The 12,470-nt window shown below is 39.1% G+C and overlaps 1 protein-coding gene across 11 annotated transcripts in view; it reads right to left on the bottom strand.

Annotated features, from left to right (window-relative positions):
* Positions 1-12,470, bottom strand: part of LOC113612167 (uncharacterized) — a 79,590-nt gene that overhangs the window by 15,004 nt on the left and 52,116 nt on the right. For 9 of the 11 annotated variants that reach the window (XR_003429746.1, XR_003429749.1, XR_003429750.1 and 6 more), the window contains one exon: positions 2,254-2,402. The exons of 1 other annotated variant lie outside the window; for it this stretch is intronic. Coding sequence is in view for 6 of the 10 variants with exons in the window: in XM_027091814.1 (XP_026947615.1) it covers positions 2,254-2,402 (149 nt within the window). In the remaining 4 variants the exon portion in view is untranslated. Of the gene's footprint in view, positions 1-2,253; positions 2,403-2,906; positions 2,909-4,910; positions 4,923-12,470 lie in introns of those variants that run through there. One more of the 11 variants, XR_003429747.1, reaches the window with a different exon arrangement.

The following is a 12,470-nucleotide window of genomic DNA, read 5'->3' as shown; positions in this document are numbered from 1 at the left end:
TGCAGATTCCTAAGAGCAGGTCTGGGTATTTTCAAAGGCTTTTAAGAGTTTCAGGAAACCAACTCTTCCTCATTATGCCTAAATACACCTCAAAATTTTTTTAGAGTTTCAGGAAACCAACTCTTCTTCATTATGTCTAAATACACCTCAAAATTTAACACCACCAGGAAAACAAAACAAAACAAAAACAAAAACCTGAACCAGTATGCCCCAAACTGTTATCAGAGGTTGCCTCTTGTAGGTGAAGTTATATGAGACTCTCTTTCACATTTTTAAATCCGTCAAACTTTTTAAGCCACTCTGTCTTACTTTTATAATCTGAATAAATGCAATAAAAAGACAAAAATCTTTACAGCTTCCTTTTACTGGACACTGTTGTCTCCTATACTTATGATTTATGATCATAGTCATTTTTAGATTCACAAATAGAAGAAAGAGTATATTTTATTATACAGACATGGGAAGAGAGAGAGATCTAACAAGGATTTGAGACATGGGAGAGAGTTGTCCGAGGTGGAAATATCCGAAATGTAGCTTGGCTGGGGTATCCAATGTATCACTACCAGGAGAAAGGAAGGAGGTGGTAGTAGAAAAAGAAAAGAGAGAGAGAGAGAGAGAGAGAAGGGAAGGAAGGAAGGAAGGGAGGAAAGAAAAGAAAGGAAGAAAGAAAGGAAGAAAGAAAGAAAGAAAGAAAGAAAGAAAGAAAGAAAGAAAGAAAGAAAGAAAGAAGGAAGGAAGGAAGGAAGGAAGGAAAGAAAGAAAAAGAAAAGAGTCCCTGCTTTCAAAGGTGTAGAATGGTTTTCTGGAACAGATAAGTTAAATGGGACGGGCCTTCAGGAAGACCACGACTAGAATCAGTGTACACAAGACTGGGACTGTCACAAAGAGGGCATTTAGAACCAGGGGAAATGCTTATGTAGACAATAAGATCAGCCTTAACTAAAGGTGGAAGTAGGAGAGAAAGGGGATAGGAAGGCATCCCTCCTCTCCTCCCCCGTAGCGTACCCCATGAAATGACTTCACTGAACTTCTTTCAATATAAGAAGGGCCATTACGCTCTGCAAAAATAAAATTGAAGAATGCAAACACTCTTGGGAGAGTAACAACTCAAAATTACACAAATACCATGAATTAATATTAAAAGCTATACTTTATAGAGAATCAATTTGCTATAATGGTGAAAGAATTGTAATATAGTGCTTGATGAAGGGGAAGTGGGGCTACCACAAAAAAATCATAAAAATTGCTATCATTTACTGAATGTAAGTGATGCATCTGACATTGAGAAACGAAAAGACTTTGTGTGCATTATTTCATTTCATCTTCTCACTATCCCTACATGTGATGAGCAAACTGTGGTTCAACATTCCCAAGGTCACATGGCTCAAATGGCAGCACTAAGACTCAAAGAAGATAGTGACTGGAAAAGAGTTCCTGAAAATACTACTCAGCTGTGTCCCAATTAGACCTGAGGATGGTCAGAATATCATTTAATTGGAGAGAGAGAAAATTGTGGGAAGGGAGTGTACAATATCAGTAAGGGGGCTAAAAACGAGGTGCGACAATTTTAGGGCCTTCAGGAGGGAAAAATGTGACCAGTCTGCTTCGTCCAGGCCCACCTGAACACAAATCTATACTTAAATAACAAGTGCAACTCTGATTCCCATAAGTTAGGGAGAGAACACAGAACAGGTGTCTCTTCCATGGCCAAGAAGGCAAGAGGCACCCTCCTCATTCAAAGGGATAAATGAACTCACTATCTTATCATGCCTCACAGCCTTTTAAAGTGAGGGGGATGGAGAAGGGAGGGAGGAAGCGAGGGAAGGGAGGGAAGGAAGGAAGGAAGGAAGGCAGGGAGGGAGGGAGGGAGGAAGGAGAAAAAGTCAGTAAAACGGAACCACTCTTTTTTTTTTTTTTGGCTGCGTTCGGTCTTTGTTACTGTGTGCGGGTTTTCTCTAGTTGTGTCAAGCGGGGGTTACTCTTCGTTGCGGTGCGGGGGCTTCTCATTGTGGTGGCTTCTCTTGTGGAGCATGGGCGCTATGCACCCGGGCTTCAGTAGTTGTGACATGTGGGCTCAGTAGCTGTGGTTCGCAGGCTCTAGAGCGTAGGCTCAGTAGTTGTGGCGCACGGGTTTAGTTGCTCCGCGGAATGTGGGATCTTCCCGGACCAGGGATCAAACCCATGTCCCCTGCATTGGCAGGCAGATTCTTGCCCACTGTGCCACCAGGGAAGTCCCACCACTCTCATACTTACCGACTGCCCCAGGCCATGATCAGTGTCTTCATCTCCCTCCCCTTCCGTGGTTTGCTGCTATCGAGGAGCACTTTCCACACAGCACAGCCCTCACCACTCTTGGTCCTTCCAGCTCCAAACAGATCGGATTGCTTGGGGCTCCCAACCCCCTGTAATTCAAAAGTCATTTTTGAGAAGTGATGCTCTGAATGCTCACTCAGACCACTGCTCGCAAAACACATGTGATAGGGACAAAGTCACCTAATACCTCAGAGCCATTTCCTCTTTGGTAGAATGAAGACACCAGGTTCAGAACTATAAGGTCCTTTCTCAAAAAAAAAGAATAAATGAAACCTAAGCGGACAGCAACTATTAATGTAAATGGAATAAGTAGTCAATATATATTCTGTCAGACATTTCCTGTTATGAAGAGTATTCTCTCTCTCACTCTCTCTCTCTCTCTCTCTCTCTCACACACACACACACACATGCACACACACAAAAGCTGAAGACATCATAGATTTTAATATGCACCATTGATTGTAAGATGCATCCCACTTTCAAAGATATTCGGCTGGATCCTAAAATCTATGAAATACACTGAGGTGCTGGGAGACTCACTTCTCACGTTAAACCCTGACATATTACTAGCATTTGCTACAACATACCTGTACTACTCTATCAAATAGTGCAAAGTTCATTCTTATTTCTCCCTGTGATACATCCCACTTCCTATCTATTGATGGCTCTTCATACCCTCACTCCAGGCTCCCTGAAGCCTCAAGCTCCCATCTGTTTCCCAAATGTCTCCAGAACTTCCTAGAAGTATCTCTTCCTCCTCATTATGATAATTTTTAACTTTTCTAGCTCCCCTGTCCCTTTGAAAATAATTCAGTCCTGTATCTCATTCTCTTAGGTCTTGTTAAATGATTGGAATAAAATTTATGACGTAATTACAGCTAGAGTTTTCATGATGGGCAATAAAATTTTCAGATGTCAGCTTTTCATCTTAATGTAGGCGTTCTTACAAAAGAAACCAATGTGTATTTATTGAGGAATAAAAAGGGTGGTATATGGAGAAGAAGAGTTTTGTTCCCTTTAAGTCATACTGTTTGATCACCATTTATTGCCTCAAATATGTAAGTCTGGGTGGCCTTCTTACCACAGGGGCTACCAAAAGTCTGAGAAACCTCACTTTCCTTTGTCTCCTGCAGGAATGCAGATGCAAAGCCTCAGAAATAAAGAAAATCTAAGCAGCTACTATGACCATCCGCCTCTTCCTCCTCCCCTCTATCATCGTCAGCATCATGATCATCCTCCTGTTTCCCTCTTTGATTTCGCTCCTTTAAAAAAACCCTCAAAACTAATTTCCTTTCTCCAAGGATCTGTATAGGAACCCAATGCCGACACTTTGAATACTAATTGCATTTCGGGTTGTACCTTAATTTGCATCCTTATTTATTTTTATTTCTATATTATTTCCCTGTGGTAGATATAACTTAGAAGTGCATTTTACCTTTTTTTTCAAATAAGAGGGGCATTAATTTATGAGCTCTTTGTAACGTTTTAGCAATATTCCCCATTGAAAAACCCTTTCGTTGGTACCCAAACACACTGCTTAATGGGAACAAAACTTGATAAGATTTCTCTGATGGGCACTGTGTCAATATGCATCAAAAACCTTAATATTATGCAGGAATTTTAAACCCAGAAGTTTCATATCTAAGATCTTATTTTAAGGAGAAAATCTGAGATAGGTAGAAAAGTAAAGTTTAAGAATATTCATTAAGTGCATTTTATAATTCAATCAATATGAATTTGGTTAGGTAAGTGTTAGTGAATCCAAACGACGGATTATTAGGTAGCCATTATTGTCATATTGTTCAAGAATATTATTGACATGGAGAAGTTCATAATAAATTTCTAAACCAAAAACACAGGTTACAAAACAAGACTCTCGCTATTATACCATTTTCACATAGTATAAAGTTTAAAATGTTTAGAATCAAAGACATCTTGGTTCAAACATTGGTTCCTTGGTTCCCAGTTCTGTCACTTGCTCCTTACACAAACGTGCGTAGGTTATTCAGCCTCACAAACCCTCAGTTTCCTCATATGTTATGTAGAAATAATAATGTCCAGTTCTTAGGAAGATTAATTTAAATAATGGATGCAGAGCCCTAAGTACATGGCCCTACATATAATAAGTGCTCCATAAATGGTTCTCAACATGTGTGTCATTTGGGGGTTTTGATTACAGGTAACAGAAATAAATTTTGACCAACTTAAACAAAATTTATTGAAAATAATGCAGAAAAGTTGGAGAGCTAGGCCTCCAACCAGAAATAGGCAGAAACCGCTTTAGCTTCAGGGGCTAGAAAGCAGGAATTACAGGACTGGTCTTGTAGTGGAGCAGCCTGGTAGAGACATTGCTGCCCTGATAAAAGAATGCCAATCCCTTCACTGACCAATTTCACACATTCAAAATCAAAGTCCCAGCAGAGAGCTTCTATGGGCTGAGCTGAAGCCACAGCCCACCTTCTGGCCACAGGAGGCAGGAAAGAAACAATCTGCACCCCAATGTTCACAGCAGCACTAGTTACAACAGCCAGGACATGGAAGCAACTTACATGCCCATTGGCAGAGGAGTGGATAAAGAAGATGTGGTACATACATACAATGGAATACTACTCAGCCATCAGAAAGAACAAAACAATGCCATTTGCAGCAACATGGATGGACCTAGAGATGATCATACTAAGTGAAGTAAGTCAGACAGACAAAGACAAATATCATATGATATCACTTATGTGTGGAATCTAAAAAAATGATACAAATGAACTTATTTACAAAACAGAAATAGAGTCACAGATGTAGAGAACAAACTTATGGTTACCAGTGGGGAAAGGGGGGAGGGATAAATTGAGAGATTGGGATTGACATATACACACAACTATATAAAAAACAGATATAATAAGGACCTACTGTATAGCACAGGGAACACTACTCACTACTCTGTAATGGCCTATATGGGAAAAGAATCTAAAAAAGAGTGGATAATAGGTATATGTATAACTGATTCACTTTGCTGTACATCTGAAACTAACACAATGTTGTAAATCAACTATACTCCAATAAAAATTTTTTAAAAAAAAAGAAAGAAAGAAAGAAAGAATCTGAGCCCTCAGAGCACAGGCAGCTGAACTTTTTTAATCTCATCAAGATGATACACAATGGTTGTAGGCTGACTCTCCCAGAGGAAATCAGGGTGTGTAATGAAGGGTGTGTATGCTGCTGGGTGGCCATAAAATGACACATGTTCTTATAGCACATAATCATCAGGCAATTTTTTTTCATATTTTTTTCCATTATGGTTTGTCACAGAATACTGAATATAGTTCCCTGTGCTATACAGTAGAAGCTTGTTGTTTATCCATCCTATATGTAATAGTTTCCCTCTGCTAATTCCAAACTCCCACTCCTTCCCTCCCCCACCCCCTCCCCCTTGGCAACCACAAGTCTGTTCTCTATGTCTGTGAGTCTATTTTTGTTTCACAGATATGTTGATATGTTTCATATTTTAGATTCCACATATAAGTAATATCATATGGTATTTGTCTTTCTCTTTCTGACTTACTTCACTTAGCATGATAATCTCTAGGTTATGTTGCTGCAAATGGCATTATTTCATTCCTTTTGATGGCTGAATAATATTCCATTGAGCATGAGGTAATTTTGAAATGGAAAAAATATAAATCAAACATTTATTTTAAAAAGAAAAAAAGAAAGCTCTTTCACATACATGTGACCAGCATAAAGCCCTGTGAGGAGAGCAGGAAAGGAACTGTTTTCATTTTACACAGAGAAACTGAGACTCAGGGAAGCTAAGGGACTAGCCCAAGGACTTCGCACTGGGTTTGGGGCAGAGCTGAGACGGGGTCATGACTCACTGTCTAAGGCTGTTCCCTAGGTGCTCAATGGAAATCGTCAAACATCTCCCAGCCTTCCCTGCTTCCCAATCCAAAAGTTCAAAGGACACAAGATTACTGGTTGGTGGTATTTCCCTTTCATAGGACTTGCTGGTCCCCCTGCTGCTGGAAGTTCAGGCCCTGAGCTGGAGGCCCTGCTGGAGGCAGGACCGTTGGCATAGCTGAGGGAGGCCAGGAGACTTGGCAGCCCGCCTTCATCACATTTGGGGGAGGGAGTGGAGAACCAAGGGCTGAGAAACCATTGGAGAATAAGTCAGGCTAGAGGAAGACAAAAAGTCAGGGGCCAGCCTGCAGAGGAAGTGTTACGGAGGGCAGGCAGTGAGGAGACAGAAGAAGGGGGTGTTTTGAAGCCAAAGAATTGGCGAAATTGTTAAATCAGCCAGGAAGGGGCCCAGTGGTTACCAAGATCTCCTGCACCTGGCAGCAGAGAGAGAAAAGTAAAAGCCTCACAAAAGTGCCCTCCCCCTCTCTGATAAATCGTTTCTCATGCTTTACCGTGATATTTGACATCTGAGTCACTGAGGGTTGTCTTCTGCTTTTCCTCTCTCCTTACAGCTTATAGAAGAGCCCACCAGAAAGAATAAACCAACTGCAAATTCGCAGATTCCACAAGTTACAATGATAACTGAATAGTTCTAGAAAGATCCTATTTAGGAGTCATCTTACCTAATATATGCATTTTTCAGTTAGAGAAACTGAGACACAGAATTACAAATTTGTCCACATCTATTTATTTATATACCTTAAGACACTTAAAATATGACTATCTAGACCAGGGCTTGGCAAAGGGCCATCTAGTGAATATTTTTGGTGTCGAGGGCCATATGGTCTCTGTTGTAATACTCAACTCTGCCACTGTAGAACAAAAGCAGCCATAGACAATATATAAACACATGGATATGGCTTTATTCCAATAAAACTTTATTTACAAATACAAGGTGTGGGCCAGACTTGGCCAGTAGGTTGCAGTTTTTCAACACCTGATCTAGACCTAGTTATTTATTAAACACCATGTGAACATCCCAGAAAAACATATGAGCAAATAGTGGGCATCAATTAAATTCCCACAGGAGTGATAGTAATCATGGCTACAATTTATAAAGCACTTCCTATGTGACTTTCCTCACTTAATTGCTCCACCGGTCCTGTGAGATGGATACTATATGCTCTCCATGTTTTCCGATAAAAAAATGAAAAACACAGGCAGGTCAAATAACCTGCCAATGGTCAGACAGCTAGGAGGTGGTATTTTCTGTATTTGAACCCAGATCCATCTCACTTAAGGACTCAAGTGTGCTTAACAACATCAGATAAAAGAATATAAATACCTAGAAGGCAGAATAGAAACTGTGTGAAGTTTCTCACAAAGCGTTTAATGTTTCCATGTTATTCTGAAGGAAACTTCCAATAGTTTATATATTTTAACAATGCATCTATATCAGCAATTTGGATGAGGCATGGGTTTGCCTCTCTCTCTCTCTCTCTCTGTAACATTCATTTTGTTACCTCTTTCTTACGATCATTCTGTGGGGCTCTCTCTAGCACACATACTAAGATTTAAGGAAGGATATTAGCTGGAGCCCACCCACCTCACACACTGGGAAGCGAAAGGTCTCGAACACTGAGAGGAATTTAAGCCTGAAGGGAAGAAGAGGACAGCTCTTGATGATTATCCTAAATTTTTGAAGCCAAACCAGGGAAGACTTGAGGAAATGACTCACTGAACGCAGGAGAAAGAAAAACAGCTGAGTGATGGCAGGAGAAAATGAGGATAATATAGCCTTACTGTTAAAGTGAGGGTTAGAAGTCCACAGAGACCCAGAAAGGAAACACTGAAATGGCTGAGTTACATTCCTGAAACTAACATGCAATATTGTTTTATCAGGCTTATGGCTGTTTGGGCCAAGAATGAGGCAGGAACAGATTTCTTCTTAACAGAGACATCATCTCATGTCTTTACTGTCCCTAGATTGTCTCCTCTGCTAGAGCCCTAAGGGGAAACCACAGTCATCTCTGTCCCTTCTATTCTTGAATCACAAAACTGGTTGTTCCTGACTCCAATGCTGAGATTGGCGTGACAAACAGATGTACTATACCGCAGCCATTAAAAAATCTCCTAACGTTTGTATTGAGTCCATGAAAAGACTTTGAGCCATGAACTCTTCAGCTATAAAGAAGCCTGATAGGAAAAGTTTGGGAATGTGTTCAAGCATGAATACAGTCGGCTTTCACTTGGTAGATCATTAGAAACAAAATGAAACTATGGGGTAAGTAAACTTTGTCCTCAGCCTTTTCCTATCCATCTATCAAACTGTCACTGAATTAACCTTCTTAATGCAAAGCTCTGGTCATGTCATTTTGTGCACAAAGACCTGTAAAGTTAACACACAGCATTGGTAACGGTGCTGTGAAACAGGCACTTTCATATATTGCTGGTGGAAGTGTAAATTGGTACAGTCTCTAAGGAGAGGATTTCTAAATGTCTATTAAAATTATGAACTGTACATGTCTTTGATCTAAGAATTTGTTCTATAGCTGTACCACATTTGTATGAAATGAAGCATTATAAGATTATTTGTTGTGATACTATTAGTAAGAATAACAGGTTTGAGACACTTCTGCTCCTGGTTACAATGTAGGAGAGGTCACAGGAGGTCAAAGCTCTTGCTGCAACAACTGAAAACAAATGAATAAATGGAAAGAAACATGTTAAAGGCATCAAAGAGCTGTGGAGAATTGGATGAAGTAAAAGTCCAGAGGGAAAAGCCCTTCTTAGGGCTGGGAAGACATAGATACTCCAGGCTCTCAATCAAAAGCCTGTCCTAAAGGACAGAGAAAAACCAGGGACTGATAGAATCTTGCTAAAATTGTAAATCCAGCCCTACCGCAACTCAGTCTATGACTGAATTGAGGTAATTAGCCCCTGGCCTTACTTTCCTAAAAAAGAAAAAAGGAGATACCTCTCTAGTGAAAGATATCATCAGAAGCGTCTGCTGTTCTTTTATACACAATGCCCAGCATACAGTCGAAATGTATCATATATTGAAAAAAGCAGGAATAGTGATCAACAATCAAAAAATAAAATAGGGACCTCCCTGGTAGTGCAGTGGATAGGACTCCATACTCCCAATGCAGGGGGCCCTGGTTCAATCCCTGGTTAGGGAACCAGATCCCACATGCATGCTGCGACTAGGAGTTCACATGCCACAACTAAGGAGCCGGTGTGCTGCAGCTGGGGGGCCCACGAGCCACAACTGAGGAGCCCACCTGACTCAACTAAGAGCTGGTGCAACCAAATAAATAAGTAAATAAATATTTTAAGAAATAAATAAAATAAAATAAACACAAACCCAGAGGATTAGGATAATGAACTTATAATTAAAGTACAATACAGTAAGTATGCCTAATATGTAAAAGAAAACAAAAGAAATGACAAAGGATTTAAAGAGAGAACCAGAATCCACAAAATAAAACAAATGTATATTTTAGAACTGAAAAATAGAATTTCTGGATTTAAGAACTCATTGGGTTGCCTTAAGAGCAAACAGGACATAAAAGTCAGGATTGGTGAATTCAAAGATCAATCAATAGTAACTATGCAAATTGAACCACAGAGAGAAACTAAACTGGAAAGAAACAGTATGTCCATATATACAATGGAATATTACTCAGCCATAAAAAGGAATGAAATTGGGTCATTTGTAGAGACGTGGATGCATCTAGAGACTGTCATACAGAGTGAAGTAAGTCAGAAAGAGAAAAACAAGTATCGTATATTAACCCATATATGTGGAACCTAGAAAATGGTACAGATGAACCAGTTTGCAGAGCAGAAATTGAGACACAGAAGTAGAGAAAAAAACGTTTCCTTCTCATAGAACACACTATGGAAATCAGAAGACAATTTCTTTAAAGTGGTGAAAGAAAAAAAAAAACCCTGCCAATCTAGAATTATTTACCACTGAAAATATTTTTGTCAAACAAAAACAAAGAAAATTTATTGCCAGCAGCACACCGTTGATGTAAGTACTACAGAGACTTCTTTAGACAGATGGGAAATTTTCCCAGGTAGAAACAAAGAAAATTGTGAGGAAATGCAAAGCACTGAAAAGAATATACACTTGTGGAAAAACATAAAAGAATACTAACTCTTTAAATCAACAGTGATAGTAACACCTTTTAGAGTTTAAAACATATAATATAAAATATATGACAACAACAGCACAAAAGGTAGGACGTGGCAAATGGAATCAAGTTAGAAGATTCTTACATTCTCCAGGAAATGTACTGGTGAGGGAGACTGTAATGAATTAAGGATGTGTATTGAAGTCTCCAGGGCAATGGCACTCAGCTGGGAGCAATCTTACCCATCAAGAGACATTTGGCAGATAGATAGATAGATAGATAGATAGACAGGTAGATAGCTGACAGAGAAGGAGAGAGAGAGAAGTATTGAGAGAGAGAGAGAGAGAGATTTGGCAGTATCTGGAGAAATTCTGGGTTGTCACAACTATGCCACAAAATCATCTTCAGTTGAGACACACTAACTAAAAAAAAGAGAATGTCAGAGTAGATGAAAAAATATAACCCAACTCCATGCTGTCTTTCAGAAACTTACTTCAAATGTAATGACATAGGCAGGTTAAAAGAAAAAGGATGGAAACAGAGGTTCTAGGCAAACGCTAATCAAAAGAAAGCTGGGGGCTTCCCTGGTGGTGCAGTGGTTGAGAGTCCACCTGCCGATGCAGGGGACACGGGTTCGTGCCCCGGTCCGGGAAGATCCCACATGCCACGGAGCCATGGCCGCTGAGCCTGCGCGTCCGGAGCCTGTGCTCCGCAACGGGAGAGGCCACAGCAGTGAGAGGCCCGCATACCGCAAAAAAAAAAAAAAAAGAAGAAGAAAGCTGGAGTGGCTGCATTAATATAAAAGTAAACTGCAAAGCAAAATAATTTACTAGGGATCAAGAAGGGCACCCCATAATGATAAAAGGCTCATTTCACCAAGAAGACATAGCAATTCTAAACATGTTTGTACCTTTATCTGGACTTCAAAAGGCATGAATCAAAAACTGATGGAACTACGATAGAAATAGACAAATCCACAAGTATAGTTAAAGACTTCAATTTGCCTCTCTCAGTAACCAATAGAACTAATAGGAAATGAGCAAGGATGTAGACGAACCGAAAACCATCAAACAAGTGGATCTCACTGAAATTTTTAGAATCTTCTGCCTCCGACAGCAAAATACACATTTTTTTCAAGTGCATGTGGCACAGTTTCTAAGACAGACTCTATTTCTGGTCATGAAGCAAATTGCAACACATTTAAAAGAACTGAAATCAAATAAAGTATGCTCTCTGACTATAACAGAATAAAAATATAAATAATTATAGAAAGATAACAGGAAACCTCCTAACACTTGGAAATTTGAAACACCCTTCTAAATAAACCCATTTATCAAATAAATCTCACGGGAAATTAGAAAATATTTTAAACTGAACAAAAATGAAAATACAACACATCAAAATTTGTGTGATGATTAAAAGCAATGCTTAGAGTGAAATTTATACCATTAAATGCTTACAGAAAGAACCTTAAGAAACTAGACAAAGAAGAGCAAACTAAATCCAATGCAAGCAGAAAGAATGAAATCATAAAGGCAGACGTAAATAAAATTGAAAAAAGAAAAATAATAAAGTCAAAACAACCAAAATCTTGTTCGATAAAATACAAATTAACCTATAGCGAAACCTACAAAAAAAGAAAGAAGACATAAATCCTGATATCGAGAATAGAAGAGAAAATATCACTATAGACCCTGCACATAAGAAAAAATAAAGCAATACTGTGCGCAACACTACACACAAAAATTTGACAACTTAGATGAAACTGACCAGTTCCTCAAAAACCACAAATACTATGACCAGTTCCTCAAAAACCACAAATACTAAAACTTATCCATGATGAAACAAATAATGTGAATAGCCCAAAACTATTTAAGAAATTGAATTCATGGTTTAAAATCTAGAAACAAATTATCCAGCACTTCTTTTTGTTTGTAGTGGGAAGATTTCAGGTTCTCTGAGTTCACTGTATTGCCAGCAGTGCAACTCTAGTGGGTTTTTTTTTTTTAAACACCAATTTGAGCTGAATTTTCTGTTACTTAAAGACAGGCTTTTTTAAAAATTTTATTTATTTTATTTATTTTTGGCTGCGTTAGGTTTCGTTGCTGCACGTGGGCTTTCTCT

Source organism: Aethalodelphis obliquidens, unplaced genomic scaffold, assembly GCF_003676395.1.
Source record: "Aethalodelphis obliquidens isolate GAN/ISIS:26980383/991018 unplaced genomic scaffold, ASM367639v1 scaffold73, whole genome shotgun sequence".
Classification (NCBI taxonomy): domain Eukaryota; kingdom Metazoa; phylum Chordata; class Mammalia; order Artiodactyla; family Delphinidae; genus Aethalodelphis; species Aethalodelphis obliquidens.
The sequence above is the reverse complement of the archived record's forward strand: the minus strand, read 5'-3'. Positions and strand labels throughout refer to the sequence as shown.